General features: G+C 42.0%; 1 protein-coding gene across 1 annotated transcript in view; it reads left to right on the forward strand.

The window, feature by feature from the left end:
* COMMD10 (COMM domain containing 10) overlaps positions 1-20967 on the forward strand; it is a 495489-nt gene that overhangs the window by 18429 nt on the left and 456093 nt on the right. The window contains exon 3 of the mRNA XM_040421656.1: positions 6031-6141. Within this exon, the coding sequence (XP_040277590.1) occupies positions 6031-6141 (111 nt within the window). The remainder of the gene's footprint in view (positions 1-6030; positions 6142-20967) is intronic.

The following is a 20967-nucleotide window of genomic DNA, read 5'->3' on the forward strand; positions in this document are numbered from 1 at the left end:
TCCAGCCACATGAGGTCTAGCATTGGCTTGCATTAGGAGGAACCCAGGGCCAACCGCACCAGCATATGGTCTCACAAGGGGTCTGAGGATCTCATCTCGGTACCTAATGGCAGTCAGGCTACCTCTGGCGAGCACATGGAGGGCTGTGCAGCCCTCCAAAGAAATGCCACTCCACACCATTAATGACCCAATGCCAAACAGGTCATGCTGGAGGATGTTGCAGGCAGCAGAACGTTCTCCACGGCGTCTCCAGACTCTGTCACGTCTGTCACATGTGCTCAGTGTGAACCTGCTTTCATCTGTGAAGAGCACAGGGCGCCAGTGGCGAATTTGCCAATCTTGGTGTTCTCTGGCAAATGCCAAACGTCCTGCACGGTGTTGGGCTGTAAGCACAACCCCCACCTGTGGACGTGAGCAGACACATGCACATTTGTGGCCTGCTGGAGGTCATTTTGCAGGGCTCTGGCAGTGCTCCTTCTGTTCCTCCTTGCACAAAGGCGGAGGTAGCGGTCCTGCTGCTGGGTTGTTGCCCTCCTACGGCCTCCTCCACGTCTCCTGATGTACTGGCCTGTCTCCTGGTAGCGCCTCCATGCTCTGGACACTACGCTGACAGACACAGCAAACCTTCTTGCCACAGCTCGCATTGATGTGCCATCCTGGATAAGCTGCACTACCTGAGCCACTTGTGTGGGTTGTAGACTCCGTCTCATGCTACCACTAGAGTGAAAGCACCGCCAGCATTCAAAAGTGACTAAAACATCAGCCAGGAAGCATAGGAACTGAGAAGTGGTCTGTGATCACCACCTGCAGAACCACTCCTTTATTGGGGGTGTCTTGCTAATTGCCTATAATTTCCACCTGTTGTCTATCCCATTTGCACAACAGCATGTGAAATTGATTGTCACTCAGTGTTGCTTCCTAAGTGGACAGTTTGATTTCACCGAAGTGTGATTGACTTGGAGTTACATTGTGTTGTTTAAGTGTTCCCTTTATTTTTTTGAGCAGTGTATATAACGCCATTAACGTGTAGGATATTGGGGTATATTGTTTTAATAAAAATCCAGGCACAGCGTTATGCCGTTTAATTAATACCAGCACGATTTGACACAATCTTTTATTTATGCTGGGACAATGCATTGTATAGTCTAGCATCAACATTTTATATGTATGTATGTATGTGTGTGTGTGTATATATATATATATATATATACACCAACTACATTTCCTAGCTCTATTTTTGTTTTTCTTTTCTTTGTCCATCTATGCTAAATAAAACACAACAAACGCATGCAAATCTCATCAATAATGCAGATGCGTTTTTTGTATTTGTGTATATTTTTGGTATCTTTAAGAAACATTACATTTACTGATATCTATCCTGAAATTAATTAGTGACATTTTTTATATGTACAGACGTCTATAGATACTTATGTATGATTAACAATTTTTATTGTTTATAATTTTTTAGGGATTTACGTTAAATTTTAATTTGAATATGTTGAAAGGTCGTATAGTCCTTGATTCTCAGTGACCTATAAGGAGTTGTTTTAATAAAGAAGCTACATTTATAACCAACGTATTGCCATCTGTTCCGTGCAGCATCAGATGTGAGTGTGCCTTCATACATATACTTACCTATAAAGTGATTGTTATAGTGTCTGCAGGCATGAACAGTCGTTTTTCATATGTTGTCAGAACTGAACGGTTACCTTCTTCAGTAGGGCAGCAGCCACCATGCTGGGGCCCTCATAGGAAGCAGTGCAGTTATCACTTCAGACTATTACGTCTCCGTGTGGCTATATGGGGGAAGTAGACTTGGGCCTCATACATATGATCGTATGTATTTTGCTGTCCAAAAACCACGGATTCACAAAATACAGATACTGTCCGTGTTCCGTGTGTCATCTGCAAAACGCAGTCCCAGGCGCATTGAAGTCAATGGGTCTGCAAAAAAAAATGCGCATGGCACCTGTACCAAACGTGCAGCTTCTCTAGGACGAGCTCTATGGTTCCTTAGCCTCAAACGCTCTGAATTACCCCCCTCTTCCCTCCCGGTCTTATAACTATCTTTAATATTTTTGTTTTTCATCTCTGGTTTACAGTTTTGTTTGTTTCCTTTTTATATCTGGGCACTGCGGAGGAAGACCACTTGATTTGCTGTGGCAATGGATGGTTATATTCTGTTCTCTTTGTCTCATTATACTTTTGTCCACATCTGTTGGAAACATTTTCCACTATAATGTAATACCACGTTTTGGATTCCATACAGATCCCTGTAATTTGGTGCTGTACCCCGAAAATGTTTGCCTTGTTTCGTATTTATCTTTTGATTGTTTATCAATAAAAAGAGATTAAACGCAAAACACAAACGGTCGTGTGCGTGAGGCCTTGCTCTTCTCTCCTACACTATCTATTATTTTTTATTATTTGTCCCCACCGTTGTGTTATATACTAGAAAAGCAGAAGATCTTGCGATGGTTGTGTTTCTGTCACTTGAGGAAGTTGGGGGGGGGGGGGGGGAGACGGGGAGACCTACATCACATGTTTCATATGTTATTCCTCTAAATATACACTAAGGCCCTGATTTATTATGCCTCCACTGCAAAATTCTGGCTTCAAAGAATAAAAAAATTTGGGCTTTTGCTACTTTTTGGGCTTACTTGCGAAACAATTTTTGGAACTTTTTACATGGCTCACTCCAGTTTAGAAAAATGGGTGGGTAAGCGGGTGTGGTTAGCTGTGTTTATGAGCTTCAAAGTTGCAAAAAAAGTCATAATCTTGCTCCAGTAGGACGGTGGAGTAGGAAAACTAGTGTAGATTTGCTAAAGAGTTAAAAAAAAAAAAAAAAAGTTTGCACAATGGCTGTGCTTGTCTTTTTCATCCAAATTATTCCCCTCTTCAGCTGCACAGCTAGATGCATTTCTCTCACAAGTAGTTGGCTGGAATCAGTCAGAACTATACTGCTGTGACTTAATTTTCCTAACTTCCCACTATGTTTGTTTTGAGCTCCGAATCTCACAGAACAGTTAAGAGAGATCACAGTTACAAAAAAGGCAGGAGGCTTCTGTGAATTCAAAGGCAGTGTAGAAGCAGTTCTTTTATTAGGCTCACAATCTCGGCTACCTCTGACACGCCCCTCTTCCTGTGAGCTGTCTTCTGTGTCTCCGTTACTAAAGCCGGATCTTGCCTGACAACAGGCAGTGGACTGCAAGTTAGGTGGATGTGACACCCCTAGTGGCCATGATTTTACAGCTTTTTTTTTTCAGGTGGATGCAGACATATTTTTTTTAAATGAAGTGATTTATAAATTTGCTAGTTACAACTTAATTTTACTACAATTTACATCATGTACATCAAGATTAGCAAAAATTAGGGTTATTCACTTTAGAAAAAAGACGACTGAGGGGAGATCTACCGTAATTAATATGTATAAATATATCAGGGGTCAGTACAGAGATCTCTCCCATCATCTATTTATATCCAGGACTGTGACGAGGGGACACCCTCTGCGTCTGGAGGAAAGAAGGTTTGTACACAAACATAGAAGAGGATTCTTTACGGTAAGAGCAGTGAGACTATGGATCTCTCTGCCTGAGGAGGTGGTGATGGTGAGTACAATAAAGGAATTCAGGAGGGGCCTGGATTAGAGATGAGCGAACTTCTGTTTTAAGTTCGGCGTCTAAAGTTCGGCTTCCGGTTAGCGGAGGATCCCGATATGGATTCCGAATTCCGTTGTGGTCCGTGGTAGCGGAATCAATAATGGTCATTATGATTCCGCTACCACGGACCACAACGGAATTCGGAATCCATATCGGGATCCTCCGCTAACCGGAAGCCGAACTTTAGACGCCGAACTTAAAACAGAAGTTCGCTCATCTCTAGCCTGGATGTATTTCTGGAGTGTAATAATATTACAGGCTATAGCTACTAGAGAGGGGTCGTTGATCCAGGGAGTTATTCTGATTGCCTGATTTGAGTCGGGAAGGAATTTTTCCCCCCTAAAGTGAAGAAAATTGGTTTCTACCTCACAGTTTTTTTTTTTTGCCTTCCTCTGGATCAACTTGCAGGATAACAGGCCGAACTGGATGGACAAATGTCTTTTTTTCAGCCTTAAACTATGTTTCTAACTAGCCTGTTGGAGAAAAAATGTGAAGTGCTTTTTTAATTCTCTTTCAAATGTAAAATTATTGATTTACTGATATACTTTATTGTTCAAAACAGTATGGGTCATTCTATTTAAAACCCTCTTTTTGTCTCAGAAGGAGAACTTCTGCTGTCGTTTTGACACTGGCAGAGAGCTTTCTCTCCCTCTCTGTGTTCCGCTGCAGGGGAACCACCAGGTTTCAATCTTTATAGATGGATCTCCACATGGATAAACTGTCATAGATCAGGGCAAGGAGCTCAGGGTTAGTAGATCAGGCAGAGGTCAGATCAGGCACGGAAGGGTCAATGTGGATATCAGACAGAAGCTGTAAGTGCCTTAATTACTCCAGGCTTGCCAGCCATTTTCTCGGAAAGATTTAGTTGAGCACGCTGGCCCTTTAAGGGCCAGTGAGAGCGCACTTGTGTTCCCTTGAGTCATTGAGAAGCAGCAGGATGAAGTTCTCAGCTTACTTGGAAGCACAGTGTTACTTTGGTGGCATGGAGAGTGGGGCACTGCCAGAGCTATGGAGATCGTGAGCAAGGCGGCACCGTTAGGAGAAGAACTGAGGTGGGCACAGATTGCTTCCATAACACCATCGCTTTATATGGACACTTACATTTATCAGTTTTTATCATATATTGTGTTCGGGGCCTCTGTTGAGGGGTCTGTCAGGGATTCTGCTACTTTTGACCGAACCCCAATGGGTTCCATTATACGATAGAGCAACCCTCCAGTTGGGATCAAACAGAACACTTACCTGGTGACCTCCTTTTCATCTTTTGATATGGAGATCTATCAATTCCTTGCTTCTCTTCTGCCATCTAAGATAGCCACACCGCTTCTTAGAGAACTGATGCATACTGTGCATTTGGTAGCCCAAATCATTTCATGCTGCCCTTTGATTGGTCAGCACTGCTCACGTGAATAGCGCTGGCCAATCCAAGAGCAGGGATGGAAAGTAGGAAGTGGTTTGGGCTACTGATGCACACTGTTCATCAGATAGACTCTGAAATGTAGTGCAGCCATCTTGGATGACAGAAGAGGAGTGCAAGAATGAGTGGATCTGCAACTAAAAAGATGACAAGGAGGTCACCAGGTAAGTGTTCTGTTTATACCCCTTTAATGGGGTTCATGGGTCCTTTTTTGGCTCTAGACAGATGCAGCATAGTATCATGGCAATGAGAAAAATTTCAATGGAACCTCAATGGACCCCATTATGAGTCAGTTTAGTTTTTGGGTCCCTGCTTTATATCCTGCTACAGTGTCATGGCTTCTGGTATAAAGGGCAGCCATAACGGCGGTATGAGTATAGCCTATCTCAGATCTGGTAAGACACTGGAATTGTACTGACAATATAAATGTAAATTGTGAGTCTCATGTTCTGCTCCAGAAAGAGGCATCAACTCAATTTAGTTCTGCTTAGTGCTAGTTTACATGACTTCACATCCTCAATTGATGGATCTATATCCGACTCGCTGGAAAGAACAAGATAAGGTTCTCTCTGGCATCACGAGATTGATGAATGCAGCACACTCAGAGCCTCAATTATCCCTTGGAGCCCATTTATTTTTCAGATTTGTAATGTGATCTCAGCTTTGGGATTATCACAAGAGGATTTTTTTGACTGGTGTAAAAGATACAAATAACTGACATTACCTCTCAATAGTTTAAACTTTTTGCGCGCTCTCTGCATTTATGTGTTTTGTGCAGATAAGAATATGAAATGATAGATTTCAGCCAGGCACGGTTCAGTTTTCTGAATTGAAGATATGACTGCAGATTAAAGATAAAGCGTTTGTCCTTCTGAATGAATATCTGTTATATGGCATAGTTATTTCTTTATAACCTTTTTTTTTTTAACTTTTTTTTTCATTCGTTTTTTTTAGGCTGAACAGAGTTTTAACGAAGAAGAAGAGGAGAAACTTCAAGCAGCCTTTTCATTGGAGAAGCAGAGTCTAAAATTGGTCTTGGAGACCATCTCCTTCATTTTGGAACAGGTATTGCACATCCTCCTAATTAATGACCGGCATGATTAACCCCTTAGGGCTCTTGCACACGACCGTATGCCCTCCGAGACATACGGTCCGTGAGCGGGCCATATGTCCCGGAGCGGCATACATCGTACGCACGGGAGTGCACAGCATCATAGGTTACTATGATGCTGAGCGCATCGGGCCGCCCGCCAGACTATTGTCCCGCACTCATATGATATTATGAGTGCGGAACAATAGCCCCGCGGGCGGCCCGATGCGCTCAGCATCATAGTAACCTTTGATGCTGTGCGCACGATGTATGCCGCTCCGGGACATATGGCCAGCTCACGGACCGTATGTCTCGGAGGGCATACGGTCGTGTGCATGAGCCCTTAAAGAGGGCCACTCCAGCTCTCTGGATAAATACTTGTTATATCGTTATGAAATAACTATTATCAGAACTTTGCATTGTGTCAGTCCTCTAAGACATTTACAGTATAAATAACAACTGGGTGTTACCAGTGGAGGTGTGTCCCTGCACCCTCTAACATTTACCAATCAGTGCTGCCAGTGTTAGGCCAGGTTCAGACGTGAAACACCCTCCTTGTGGGACCGTGCATTGCCATAGTGAAGTCTGCTCTGGACGGCATGGCATTATAATGAGTTATAATGCTTCCTGACCTCAACTGTAATCATTTGTTCTGGCAGCATTACATCAGTACATAGCATTACAGCGGCGGTCAGGCAGAGGCACATAGGGGGGAATTTATCATGAGAGGAATATTTTAAGTCAGTTTTTCTAGAGTCTGCGTTGTCTTACCTTATGCCACATTTATCAAATGTCTCATGTTGTTTGATAAATTTGTCTTATCCATAACCTCTTCCGGACACATGACGTACCGGTACGGCATGTTGTCCCGGTACTTAAGGACACATGACGTACCGGTACGTCTTGTGTATTTCGGAACATTGTGCCTGCTCAAATCATTGAGCAGGCACCTTGGGTCAATGCGCGGGGGGTATTGTGAACCCCCCCCCCCCCGTGTCGGCGATCGCTGCAAACCGCAGGTCAATTCAGATCTTCAGTTTGCGGCTTTTTATGGTGCGGTGGCATCAGGTTCCCGTGGGGCTGTAGGGGGGACCCGGTGACATGGAAGGCAGCGCGATGCCTTCCTGAGGCATCGGCGCTGCCTTCCTGTGATGAGCCTGTGAGATCCAGCCCCCTGCGTCTCACAGGCCGGAAGCTGTATGAGTAATACACACAGTATTACTCATACAGCCAATGCATTCCAATACAGAAGTATTGGAATGCATTGTAAAGGATTAGACCCCCAAAAGTTGAAGTCCCAAAGTGGGACAAAAAATAAAGTGAAAAAAAAGTTGAAAAAATAAAGTTTTCCTCCCCAAAAATTAAAAGTTTCAAGTACAAATAAACAAAAACGTCATTTTCCCCAAATAAAGTAAAAAACAAATTAGGTATATTAGGTATCGCCGCATACAACAGCAAGCGATCAAAAAGGCGTATGCCCACCAAAATAGTACCAATCTAATCGTCACCTCATCCCGCAAAAAATGAGCCCCTACCTGAGACAATCGCACAAAAAATAAAAAAACTATGGCTCAGAATATGGAGACACTAAAACATAATTTTTTTTGTTTTAAAAAAGCTGTTATTGTATAAAACTTACATAAATAAATAAAAAAGTATACATATTAGGTATCGCCGCGTCCATATCGACCGGCTCTACAAAAATATCACATGACCTAACCCCTCAGATGAACACCGTTAAAAATAAAAACTGTGCTAAATTACCCATTTTTTGTCACCTTACATCACAAAAAGTGTAATAGCAAGCGATCAAATAGTCACACGCACCCCAAAATAGTGCTAATCAAACTGTCATCTCATCCCGCAAAAATCATACCTTACCCAAGATAATCGCCCAAAAACTATGGCTCTCAGACTATGGAAACACTAAAACATGATTTTTTTAGTTTCAAAAATGATATTATTGTGTAAAACTTAAATAAAAAAAGTATACATATTAGGTATCGCCACGTCCGTAATAACGTGCCTCATAAAAATATCACATGACCTAACCCCTCAGGTGAATACCGTAAAAAAATAAAAATAAAAACTGTAAAAAAAGCCATTTGTGTCACCTTACATCACAAAAAGTGTAATAGCAAGCGATCAAAAAGTCATATGCACCCCAAAATAGTGCCAATCAAACCGTCATCTCATCCCGCAAAAATCATACCCTACCCAAGATTGTCGCCCAAAAACTGAAAAAACTATGGCTCTCAGACTTTGGAAACACTAAAACATGATTTTTTTTGTTTCAAAAATGAAATCATTGTGTAAAACTTACATAAATAAAAAAAATGTATACATATTAGGTATCGCCGCGTCCGTGACAACCTGGTCTATAAAAATACCACATGATCTAACCTGTCAGATGAATGTTGTAAATAACAAAAAAAAAAAAAAACTGTGCCAAAACATCTATTTCTTGTTACCTTGCCTCACAAAAAGTGTAATATAGAGCAACCAAAAATCATATGTAACCTAAAATAGTACCAACAAAACTGCCACCCTATCCCGTAGTTTCTAAAATAGGGTCACTTTTTTGAAGTTTCTGTTCTAGGGATGCATCAGGGGGGCTTCAAATGGGACATGGTGTCAAAAAAAACAGTCCAGCAAAATCTGCCTTCCAAAAACCGTATGGCATTGCTTTCCTTCTGCGCCCTGCCGTGTGCCCGTACAGCGGTTTACGACCACATATGGGGTGTTTCTATAAACTACTGAATCGGAGCCATAAATATTGCGTTTTCTTTGGCTGTTAACCCTTGCTTTGTAACCCTTATTAAAATGGAAATCTGCCAAAAAAGTGACATTTTGAAATTGTCTCTCTATTTTCCATTAATTCTTGTGGAACACCTAAAGGGTTAACAAAGTTTGTAAAATCAGTTTTGAATACCTTGAGGGGTGTAGTTTCTAGAATGGGGTCATTTTTGGGTGATTTCTATTATGTAAACCTCACAAAGTGACTTCAGATTTGCTTCTAAACTTCTAAGCCTTGTAACATCCCCAAAAATAAAATGTAATTCCCAAAATGATCCAAACATAAAGTAGACATATGGGGAATGTAAAGTAATAACTATTTTTGTGAGTGTTACTATGTATTATAGAAGTAGAGAAATTGAAACTTGGAATTTTTTTTTTTACTCCATTTTACCAGTGTCATGAAGTACAATATGTGACGAAAAATCAATCTCAGAATGGCCTGGATAAGTCGAAGCGTTTTAAAGTTATCACCACATAAAGTGTCACTGGTCAGATTTGCAAAAAAATGGCCTGGTCCTTAAGGTGAAAATGAGCCCGGTCCTTAAAGAGGACCTTTCACCGATTATTACACTATGAACTAACTATACAGACATGTAGAGCGGCGCCCGGGGATCTCACTGCACTTACTATTATCCCTGGGCGCCGCTCCGTTCTCCTGCTATGCCCTTTGGTATTTCCGCTCACTAAGTTATAGTAGTCGGAGATTCCGGTGACTAAGTTATAGTAGGCGGAGTCTGCCCTTGTTCTGCTCTAGCGCTGGCCAATCGCAGCGCAGAGCTCACAGCCTGGGAGAAAATAACCTCCCAGGCTGTGAGCTCTGCAATGCGATTGGCCAGCGCTACAGAAGAACAAGGGCAGACTCCGCCTACCATAACTTAGTGAACGAAGATACCGGAGGACATAGCAGGAGAACGGAGCGGCGCCCAGGGATAATAGTAAGTGCAGTGAGATCCCCGGGCGCCGCTCTACATGTCTGTATAGTTAGATCGTAGTGTAATAATCGGTGAAAGGTCCTCTTTAACTCCTTAAGGACATAGGGCGTACAGGTACGCCCTTGTGCCCTGGTACTTAGGGACACAGGGCGTACATGTACGCCCTGTGTATTTCTGATCACTGCCGCCCGGCCGGCTGTGATCGGAACAAGGTGCCTGCTCAAATCATTGAGCAGGCACCTCGGCTAAATGCCCGGGGGGGTGCCGTGACCCCCCCATGTCAGCGATCGCAACAAACCGCAGGTCAATTCAGACCTGCGGTTTGCTGCGCTTTTTGCAGTTTCTGATCCCCGCGGGGACCGCGGTGATCAGAAACTGTAGTGTGCCTAAACTAATATATGTTTCACCCCCCCCTGCACCCCTGAATGATTTTATCCCGGTGGGAGGTGCAGGGGGGGTGTTGCGGGCGGTGCGGCAGGCGGGATCACGATCCCCCGCCCGCCTCCCCTTGAATAATCGTTGGCGTCTAGTGGGTATACCAGGGTGTCAGCACATTGCTGTTACCCTGGTATAAACGGCTGACATCTGTGATATGATGTCAGCCGTTTAACCCTTTCCATACCGCGGTCCGTACAGACCGCCGTATAGAAAAGGTTAACAGCTCAGGGAGCTCCCTCCCTCTCCCATCGGGGGGCTGCTGTGCCTTTGTAGCCCCCCGATGAAGAGGGAGAGAGCCCACAGAGAGCCCCCCTCCTTACCCTTCCCCGTCTGCGCAGTTCTGGCCACTACTGAGCAGACGGGGGAAGGTTCCCATGGCAAAAGGACGCCGTCTCAGGCATCCTGCTGTCCATGGTGCTGAACAGATCTGTGCTAAAGGCATAGATCTGTTCAGACAAAGTGTAAAATGCAAAACAAAACACTATATGGTGTACTGTACTGTATTATACAGACATCAGACCCACTGGATTTTCAAGAACTAAGTGGGTCTGGGTCAAAAAAAATGTAAAAAAAATGTAAAAATCAAAAAATACATTTTTCACTGATTAAAATTTTAAAAAATAAAATTCCCTACACATGTTTGGTATCGCCGCGTCTGTACCGACCTGATCTATAAAACGGTCATGTTACTTTACCCAAACGGTGAACGCCATAAAAATAAAAAACTATGATGAAATTGAAATTTTGCCCACCTTACTTCCCAAAAAAGGTAATAAAAGTGATCAAAAAGTCGCATGTACGCCAAAATAGTGCCAATCAAACCGTCATCTCATCCCGCAAAAATAATACCCTACCCAAGGTAATCGCCCAAAAACTGAAAAAACTATGGCTCTTAGACTATGGAAACACTAAAACATGTTTTTTTTTTGTTTCAAAAATGAAATCATTGTGTAAAATTTACATAAATAAAAAAAAGTATACATATTAGGTATCGCCGCGTCCGTATCGACTGGCTCTATAAAAATATCACATGACCTAACCCCTCAGGTAAAAAAATAAAAATAAAAACGGTGTAAAAAAAGCCATTCTTTGTCATCTTACGTCACAAAAAGTGTAATAGCAAGCGATCAAAAAGTCATATGCACCACAAAATAGTACCAATCAAACCGTCATCTTATCCCGCAAAAAATGAGACCCTACTTAAGATAATCGCCCAAAAACCGAAAAAACTATGGCTCTTAAACTATGGAGACACTCAAACATTTTTTTTGTTTTAAAAATGGAATCATTGTGGGGCGGAGCCAGCGCCGGTCTGAGATGGCCGCTTGATTCTGAGCTCCGTCTTACTGACAAGCTTTAGCACCAGCAATCTTCTGCTTTCCACCCGAAAATGGTGAAAATAGGCAACCCCAAGGCAGGGGAACACCCCAGCTCTAACAAAAATCTTGTCCAAGGGGGTGATATGGATAAATTCATCAAAAAAGCGGCTGCAGCTTTCGTCGCACGTGATTCTAAGATGGCGCCGACTCAACAACAGAAAACAGCTCAGCAGAATAAATCGGACGAAGAGAGCGATACTGAAGAGCTACAAGGTAGGGGGGCCCTCCCGATCACCAGGAACTACCTGAAAAATACCTTAAATAAAGCACTGGAGCCCCTGCTTAGCGTATTCGCTGCAATGCGACAGGATATGAGGCAAGTGGGTGAGCGAGTCGAGACGCTCGAGAACAACCAAGCCCAGATGCTGGATCACCAAAAAGCTACAACGAACACCTTCCGTAGATGTAGCACTTACCTGAACGAGATGCAGAAAGCTTTGGAGGATCAAGAGAACAGGGGACGCCGGAACAATCTACGGGTAAGAGGAATCCCTGAAACCGTTCTCCCTGGTGATATCCCTGCTGCTATCATCTCTCTCTGTGCCTCCCTCCTTGGCCCTGATTTCGTACCAGAGATCATAATTGAAAGGGCACATAGGGCCTTACGGCCTAAACCGAAAGCGGACGAACCCCCAAGGGACATCATCTGCAAGTTTCTGAATTTCCAGGTCAAGTCTGCTGTCCAGGAGGCTGCCAGAAATAGATCTGACATTCTGTTTGAAGGAGCGCTAGTATCGATTTATCAGGACTTGGCCCCTTCCACCTTAAAGAAGCGCAAACACCTTAAACCTCTAACGGAATGGCTGAGGGCCAACAGAATTTTATACAAGTGGAACTTTCCATTTGGCCTCTCCTTCTCCCAAGGTGGTCGCCGATTTAACATCACCTCACATGCTGATTTAGAGGCCGTCTATGATCATCTCGAAATTCCACCCATGCAAATAGAAAACTGGGATCAGTTCCAAGACCTCTTTGCCTTACCTGAAGTTCCAGAAACGGCTGCCTTCTCCCTGCATCATACTCCTAAGTCTCACAAAACGGGAAAAAGAGGCCGTCACCTAACACCCAAGAGACTGGCACAAGAGTGACACCTTCATCCACCCAGCTATAACCATGGACAGGGGTGATATTCAACTACAGGACTTTAGTGGATCTATCCAGAGATTCAGCTTCTTTTTGCACAGTCTAGTTCATTTCTGCTAGTAGATCCACTATATAACCCCTTAATAGTCATGTTTAAATTCGCCTATATCAGATAATGCTTCCAATGCATATGTCTATTAGTTATCTACCCCTATCCCTCTCCATTTTCTAATCGGCCTTACTCAATCCCTTCACCCCTAGGCTTTTCCACTATAGCCTAACTGGACCCTTTTCGCTCCCCATTAGGGTTCCTGTCAATTGCTTGTTAGTTTTTAAATGCTAACCCATTTTCAGGTAGCATCCATACGTGCTAAACGTCACGTAAACAGGTCTTAGACCAATTCTCCCCCATGCTTTACACTAGTGGTTCTCGTTCCACTCTATGTTATTTTTTGTATTTTTCTTTTGTTCTCATTGTTTCCCCTGTCCCGTTACTTTATTTTAGGTACCTGACAAAGACTTTCTTGACAATTCAGCGATACAAGCAGGTTTGCGGTTTTACAGCTTCTCCTCCGGATGGGGTAGGGCCTCTTCAGATCGTGAGTGTTCTCTCTTGGGGGTCCAGCACACACCTTACTCATGTGTTCACAATAATAATTAACTATGGCTGACATCCATATAGCTTCCTATAATGTGAAAGGTTTTAACTCGCCCTCTAAGAGAAGCCAGATCTTCTCCATCCTGCGCAAGGAGGGAGCTGATGTGCTGCTCCTCCAAGAGACACACTTCAGATTCAACCATTTCCCTAACATGGAATTTTCTCATTATCCCATCTGGTTCCATAGTGGGGGGGCCACTGCTTCGTCTGGAGGAGTAAGTATTGGTTTTAAGAGGAAGATACCTTTCAAACCTACCAACCACCTTCAAGATCCAGAGGGCAGATTTATCATGGTGAAAGGTTACATAGGTTCCCAAATGTACTCCTTTATTAACCTGTACGTTCCTAATATCAATCAGGCTAAATGGCTTTCCTCCATAGTTCAAACAATTTCCTCTTTCAAGGAAGGTATAGTTATGGTAGGAGGGGATCTTAACACAGCCCTCGATCCGCAGATAGACTCTTCCTCACACAAAACTCCCCATTCTAAGCGCTCCCTAAAGTTCATTAAAAACTTCTTCTGGGATCTCCACTTAGTAGACGTATGGCGCACCCTATACCCTAACACTCTAGATTATACATTCTATTCTTATGTCCACGGTTCATATCACCGTATAGACTACATCTTCATATCTAAAGAGCACTTGCAACTATGCCAAAAGGCTAGTATTGGGTCTATACATCTATCTGACCATGCTCCTATATACCTAATGGTAACCTCCCCTATGCAAAAACCCAAGAGTTTTAGTTGGAGATTGAACGAATCTATCCTAGGTAATACTGAAGCGGTTGGAAAAATAGCCTCGTTACTGGATGAGTACTTTAAACTTAACTCCCTTCCAGAATTATCTCCCCAAATCACCTGGGACGCTCATAAACCCTTCATTAGAGGTGAATTTATTAGCATTGGCTCCCATTTAAAGAAATTGCGGGAAGGCAAAATTAATAATCTCCTCTCCACAATAAGGAAGCTTGAAGCAGGCCATAAAAAATCCAGGACTGAAATTCAACTTCAGGAACTTTCCAAAGCTAGAGCAGAACTAAGGGCCCTATTACAGAGTAAATCAGCAAAATATTACCTTAACTCCCAATATAAATTTTATGCACATGGTGACAAAGCCACCAAATTTATTATAAGCAGAATAAAGGCAAGGAGAGCAGACAATTATATACACCAACTCTCTTCACCGAAAGGTGAGCCAATTTTCGCTACATCTAAAATAGCTGCTCAATTTAGGGACTACTATGAAGCCCTTTATAATATTCCTCCCTCTTTTTCCCCTTCTGCTCACTCCTTAATAATTGACACCTTCTTGAAACCCCTGTCATGCCCAAATCTAACTGTTGAACAGAAAAAATCCTTAGAGGCTCCATTTACCATCAAAGAGCTATCCTTAGCTGTGGCCCAAATGCCCCAAGGTAAAAGCCCAGGGCCAGATGGCCTCCCCGCCTCTTATTACAAAATTTTCAAGAAACAACTCCTGCCACATCTTCTCACGGTTTGCAACCAAACCCTGCAAAACATCTCCCTTTCTAGAGATATGACGTCCGCGCATATTGCCTTGATTCCTAAGGAGGGGAAGGACTCCAAAATGTGTGCTAATTATAGGCCAATATCTTTACTCAACATAGATCTTAAGCTTTTAGCGAAACTTTTGGCTAACCGTTTGGCAGTCCTTCTCCCTCTTCTGATACATGTGGACCAGGTGGGCTTTGTCCGAGGTAGGGAAGGCAGGGACAATACGGCTAGAGTTATCAATATACTTTGCCATGCCAAATGTACTTCCACTCCACTTGTACTCCTCAGCACCGACGCTGAAAAAGCGTTTGATCGCATAAACTGGAACTACTTAAGTCATGTGCTGGATCGGTTCGGCCTACCTGGTCCATATATCAAGGCGGTATTTGCTATGTACGAGCAGGCCACAGCACAGGTCATGGTTAATGGCGATCTTTCCACTCCCTTTCGAATACATAACGGTACACGTCAGGGATGCCCGTTATCCCCCCTTTTATTCATCCTAGCTATGGAACCCCTTTTAATAAAACTCCGAGCAGACACTAGGATTGAAGGTTCGTGTTTGGGAGGTAGGAGTCATAAACTAGCCGCCTTCGCAGACGATGTCATGATCATGACCTCTAACCCCAGAGTTTCCCTCCCTTTAATCCAGGAACATTTAAGAACATATAGTGAGGTTTCAGACTTTAAGATCAATGAAAGTAAATCCATAATTATTAGTACAGGCATATCTTCTCAACTTAAACGTTCCTTGATGGAAAACTCCCCATTTAATTGGTCATCCCCAACAGTAACCTACTTAGGAGTAAAGATTAGCCCAAACACCCCAGACCTTTTCTCACTTAACTACACCCCTTTGAAATCCTCCTTATTTGAAGCGTTAGATAAACTCAATAAATCAGCCCCAACTCTCTCGTGGTTTGGAAGGAAAAACATTCTCTCTTCCCTTGTCATCCCCCGCCTCACTTACCTTCAACAGGTCCTACCAATTCCTATCCCAAAATCCTACTATACCGCCCTCAGACAAAAATTTAGTGCATTTATATGGAATGGGAGAAAAGCTAGACTATCTTATTCTTTCCTGTCCCGATCTAGAGTTACAGGAGGAATTGGCTTGCCAGATCCTGAACTTTATGGGAGGGCCATATTGATGACCAGAGTCGTCGATTGGTTGAGGAATTCAAAAAACAAGTCCTGGGTCGCCTTAGAACAAAATATCATTGGCATGCCCGCCCGTGCTGTGTGCCTTGGTACTATCCTCCCCCCCTCTATCAATTTACAGTCATACCCAATAATTAAAGCTACCATTGAAACATGGAAATGGTGGAACCAATCTCACTGTTCAACCCCCTTCCCTTCTCCTCTGATTATAATCAGTGATATTCTTGGTTCCGCTTCCTCTGGACCTCGCAACAACTTCTCCAACTCAATTAGATCCTCAACAGTACCTATACTGCATCTCCTGGAGCCTCAGGGCTTAATGCCCGTGTCTGACACTATTAAATCTCTACTCAAGCCCCAACCTTGTGACCTTACTCTTATTCCGCTTATTAATACTTTCATTCGGAAAAATAATTCAAAAGGTGAGCTTTTGCGGCCTCTCACCTGGTTTGAAGCCTTAATAATAAATCCAAATCCTCCAAAAAAAACAATTTCACTTATATATAATAAATTGAGATCTCGTCCCCTAACCTCCAAACCGGCTTTCATTCGCTATTGGGAGAAAGAGACGGGCCTGGATATTCCTTTCCAGACCCTTCCTTCATTATTTGAAACCCCTCACAAATCATCCAGATGCGTAAGGGCTCAGGAAAACGGTTACAAGATACTATCACAATGGTACATAACACCTATTAAATCAGCACGTTTCACCAGACCCTCTTCTAATAAATGCTGGAGATGTCAAGATGAACCAGGCACTTTCCTCCATATATGGTGGTCGTGCCCCCCCATAAACAAATGGTGGAAAGAGATCTTTCAATTATGCAATCAAATTTGCTCCTCCGACATGTCCGCTTCTCCATATGGGGCTTTACTTACTCTTTTCGACAATAAAGCTTCCTTAGCTCCTTCTTACCTCTTTAAACAGCTCTTGTTAGCGGCCCGTTTGTTAATTCCCAAATATTGGCTGCAAACAATTGTTCCCACAATGGAACAATGGAGGCTCAAGGTAGACCAAATACACAGGTTCGAAGAACTAGCATCATGGGAGTCAAGAACACACTCGATATTTATGAAGAGATGGGCCCCATGGACAAAATATAGATTCCATCCTCCTGTTTTAAATTCAGCTTAGATAAGAGATTCTAAACGCACGAGATCACACTGAATTCCCCTCTAACCTCTAGAAATGTCTATTTGAAATCCTAAGTATTGAGATCCACATCATAACCTACTCCCTTCATGAAGATCCGTAGTGTTAGTCCTTATGGAATCCTGAACCTTCTTTCTCTTCTTCTTCGCTATGTATTGCTTGAGAAATATTGAACATTTGGGCTGTGTTTTTTGCATACTGAAATGTAACAGTCCTTTGTCTAACTCTGCACAGTCTAAATTATTAATGCTTTGTATTTGTCCGGTACCACTTTACACCACTGTTGGTGTTGTTCAAGTTGTATTTTCCTCAACTGAAAATAAAGCTTTTAAAAAAAAAAAAAAAAAAAAAAAAAATGGAATCATTGTGTAAAACTTACATAAATAAAAAAAATTGTATACATATTAGGTATCGCCGCGTCCGTGACAACCTGCTCTATAAAATTACCACTTGAGCTAACCTGTCAGATGAATGTTGTAAATTACAAAAAAAAAGTGCCTAAAAAGCTATTTCTTGTTGTCTTGCCTCACAAAAAGTGTAATATAGAGCAACCAAAAATCATATGTACCCTAAACTAGTACCAATAAAACTGCCACCCTATCCCGTAGTTTCTAAAATGGGGTCACTTTTTTGGAGTTTCTACTCTAGGGGTGCATCAGGGGGGCTTCAAATGGGACATGGTGTAAAAAAAAAACAGTCCAGCAAAATCTGCCTTCCAAAAACCGTATGGCATTCCTTTCCTTCTGCGCCCTGCCGTGTGCCCGTACAGCAGTTTACGACCACATATGGGGTGTTTCTGTAAACTACAGAATCAGGGCCATAAATAATGAGTTTTGTTTGGCTGTTAACCCTTGCTTTGTAACTGGAAAAAAAATATTAAAATGGAAAATCTGCCAAAAAAGTGAAATTTTGAAATTGTATCTCTATTTTCCATTAATTCTTGTGGAACACCTAAAGGGTTAATGACATTTGTAAAATCAGTTTTGAATACCTTGAGGGGTGTAGTTTCTTAGATGGGGTCACTTTTATGGAGTTTCTACTCTAGGGGTGCATCAGGGGGGCTTCAAATGGGACATGGTGTCAAAAAACCAGTCCAGCAAAATCAGCCCTCCAAAAACCAAACGGCGCACCTTTCACTCTACGCCCCGCTTTGTGGCCGTACAGTAGTTTACGGCCACGTATGGGGTGTTTCTGTAAACAGCAGAGTCAGGGCAATAAAGATACAGTCTTGTTTGGCTGTTAACCCTTGCTTTGTTAGTGGAAAAAATGGGTTAAAATGGAAAATTAGGCAAAAAAATGAAATTTGCAAATTTCATCCCCATTTGCCAATAACTCTTGTGCAACACCTAAAGGGTTAACGACGTGTGTAAAATCAGTTCTGAATACCTTGAGGGGTGTAGTTTCTTAGATGGGGTCACTTTTAGGGAGTTTCTACTCTAGGGGTGCATCAGGGGGCTTCAAATGGGACATGGTGTCAATAAACCAGTCCATAAAAATCAGCTTTCCAAAAACCAAATGTCGCACCTTTCACGCTACGCCCTGCTGTGTGGCCGTACAGTAGTTTACGGCCACATATTGGGTGTTTCTGTAAACGGCAGAGTCAGGGCAATAAAGATACAGTCTTGTTTGGCTGTTAACCCTTGCTTTGTTAGTGGAAAAAATGGGTTAAAATGAAAAATTAGACAAAAAAATTAAATTCTCAAATTTTATCCCCATTTGCCAATAACTCTTGTGCAACACCTAAAGGGTTAACAACATATGTGAAATCAGTTTTGAATACCTTGAGGGGTGTAGTTTCTTAGATGGGGTCATTTTTGGGTGGTTTCTATTATGTAAGCCTTGCAAAGTGACTACAGACCTGAACTGGTCCCTAAAAATTGAGTTTTTGTAAATTTCTGAAAAATTTCAAGATTTGCTTCTAAACTTCTAAGCCTTGTAACATCCCCAAAAAATAAAATATCATTCCCAAAATAATTCAAACATGAAGTAGAATTATGGGCAATGTAAAGTCATCACAATTTTTGGGGGTATTACTATGTATTACAGAAGTAGAGAAACTGAAACTTTGAAATTTGCACATTTTTCAAAATTTTTGTTAAATTAGGTATTTTTTTATGCAAAAAATAATAATTTTTTGACTTCATTTTACCAGTGTCATGAAGTACAATATGTGACGAAAAAACAGTCTCAGAATGGCCTGGATAAGTCAAAGCGTTTTAAAGTTATCAGCTCTTAAAGTGACACTGGTCAGATTTGCAAAAAATGGCCTGGTCCTAAAGTGAAATAAGGCTGTGTCCTTAAGGGGTTAAGGAGTTAACCACTTCACATGTGGGCCATTTCCCCCTTCCTGACAGAGCCTAATTTTGAAAATCTGACATGTGTCATGTTATGTGGTAATAACTTTTGAACGCTTTTACAGTACTTATCCAAGCCATTCTGAGATTGTTTTCATGACACATTGTACTTCATAGGGAGAGGCATTACCAGTAGAAAGAGAGAGGTGCTCATGCCGCTCTACAGAGCACTAGTGAGACCTCATTTGGAGTATTGTGCTCAGTACTGGAGACCATATCTCCAGAAGGATATTGATACTTTGGAGAGAGTTCAGAGAAGAGCTACTAAACTGGTACATGGATTGCAGGATAAAACTTACCAGGAAAGATTAAAGGACCTTAACATGTATAGCTTGGAAGAAAGAAGAGACAGAGGGGATATGATAGAAACTTTTAAATACATAAAGGGAATCAACTCGGTAAAGGAGGAGAGCATATTTAAAAGAAGAAAAACTGCTACAAGAGGAGATAGTTTTAAATTAGAGGGGCAAAGGTTTAAAAGTATTATCAGGAAGTATTACTTTACTGAGAGAGTAGTGGATGCATGGAATAGCCTTCCTGCAGAAGTGGTAGCTGCAAATACAGTGAAGGAGTTTAAGCATGCATGGGATAGGCATAAGGCCATCCTTCATATAAGATAGGGCTGGGGGCTATCCATAGTATTCAGTATATTGGGCAGACTAGATGGGCCAAATGGTTCTTATCTGCGGACACATTCTATGTTTCTATGTTTCATGACAGTGGTAAATTTGAGTCAATATATTTCACCTTTATTTATAAAATAATCCAAAATTTACCCAAAATTTTGAAAAATTCACAATTTTATAAATTTCTATTTCTCTGCTTTTAAAACAGAAAGTGATACCTCATAAAATATTTATTACTTAACATTCCCCATATGTCTACTTTATGTTTGCATCGTTTTGAAAATGTCATTTTATTTTTTTAGGACGTTAGAAGGCTTAGAATTGTAGAAGCAATTCTTAAAATTTTTAAGAAAATTTCCAAAACCCACTTTTTAAGGGCCAGTTCAGGTCTGAAGTCACTTTGTGAGGCTTACATAGTGGAAACCCCCCATAAATGACCCCATTGTAGAAAATACACCCCTCAAGTTACAGATTTTACAAACTTTGTTAACCCTTTAGGTGTTCCACAAGAATTAAAGGAAAATGGAGATGACATTTCTAAATTTCACTTTTTTTGCAGATTTTTCAACACATCGAGGGTTAACAGCCAAACAAAACTCAATATTTATTACCCTGATTCTGCGGTATACAGAAACACCCCACATGTTGTCGTTAACTGATGTAAGGGCACACAGCATGGCGCAGAGAAAAAGGAGTGCC

The sequence above is a fragment of the Bufo bufo genome, chromosome 2 (assembly GCF_905171765.1).
Source record: "Bufo bufo chromosome 2, aBufBuf1.1, whole genome shotgun sequence".
In the NCBI taxonomy this organism is placed as follows: domain Eukaryota; kingdom Metazoa; phylum Chordata; class Amphibia; order Anura; family Bufonidae; genus Bufo; species Bufo bufo.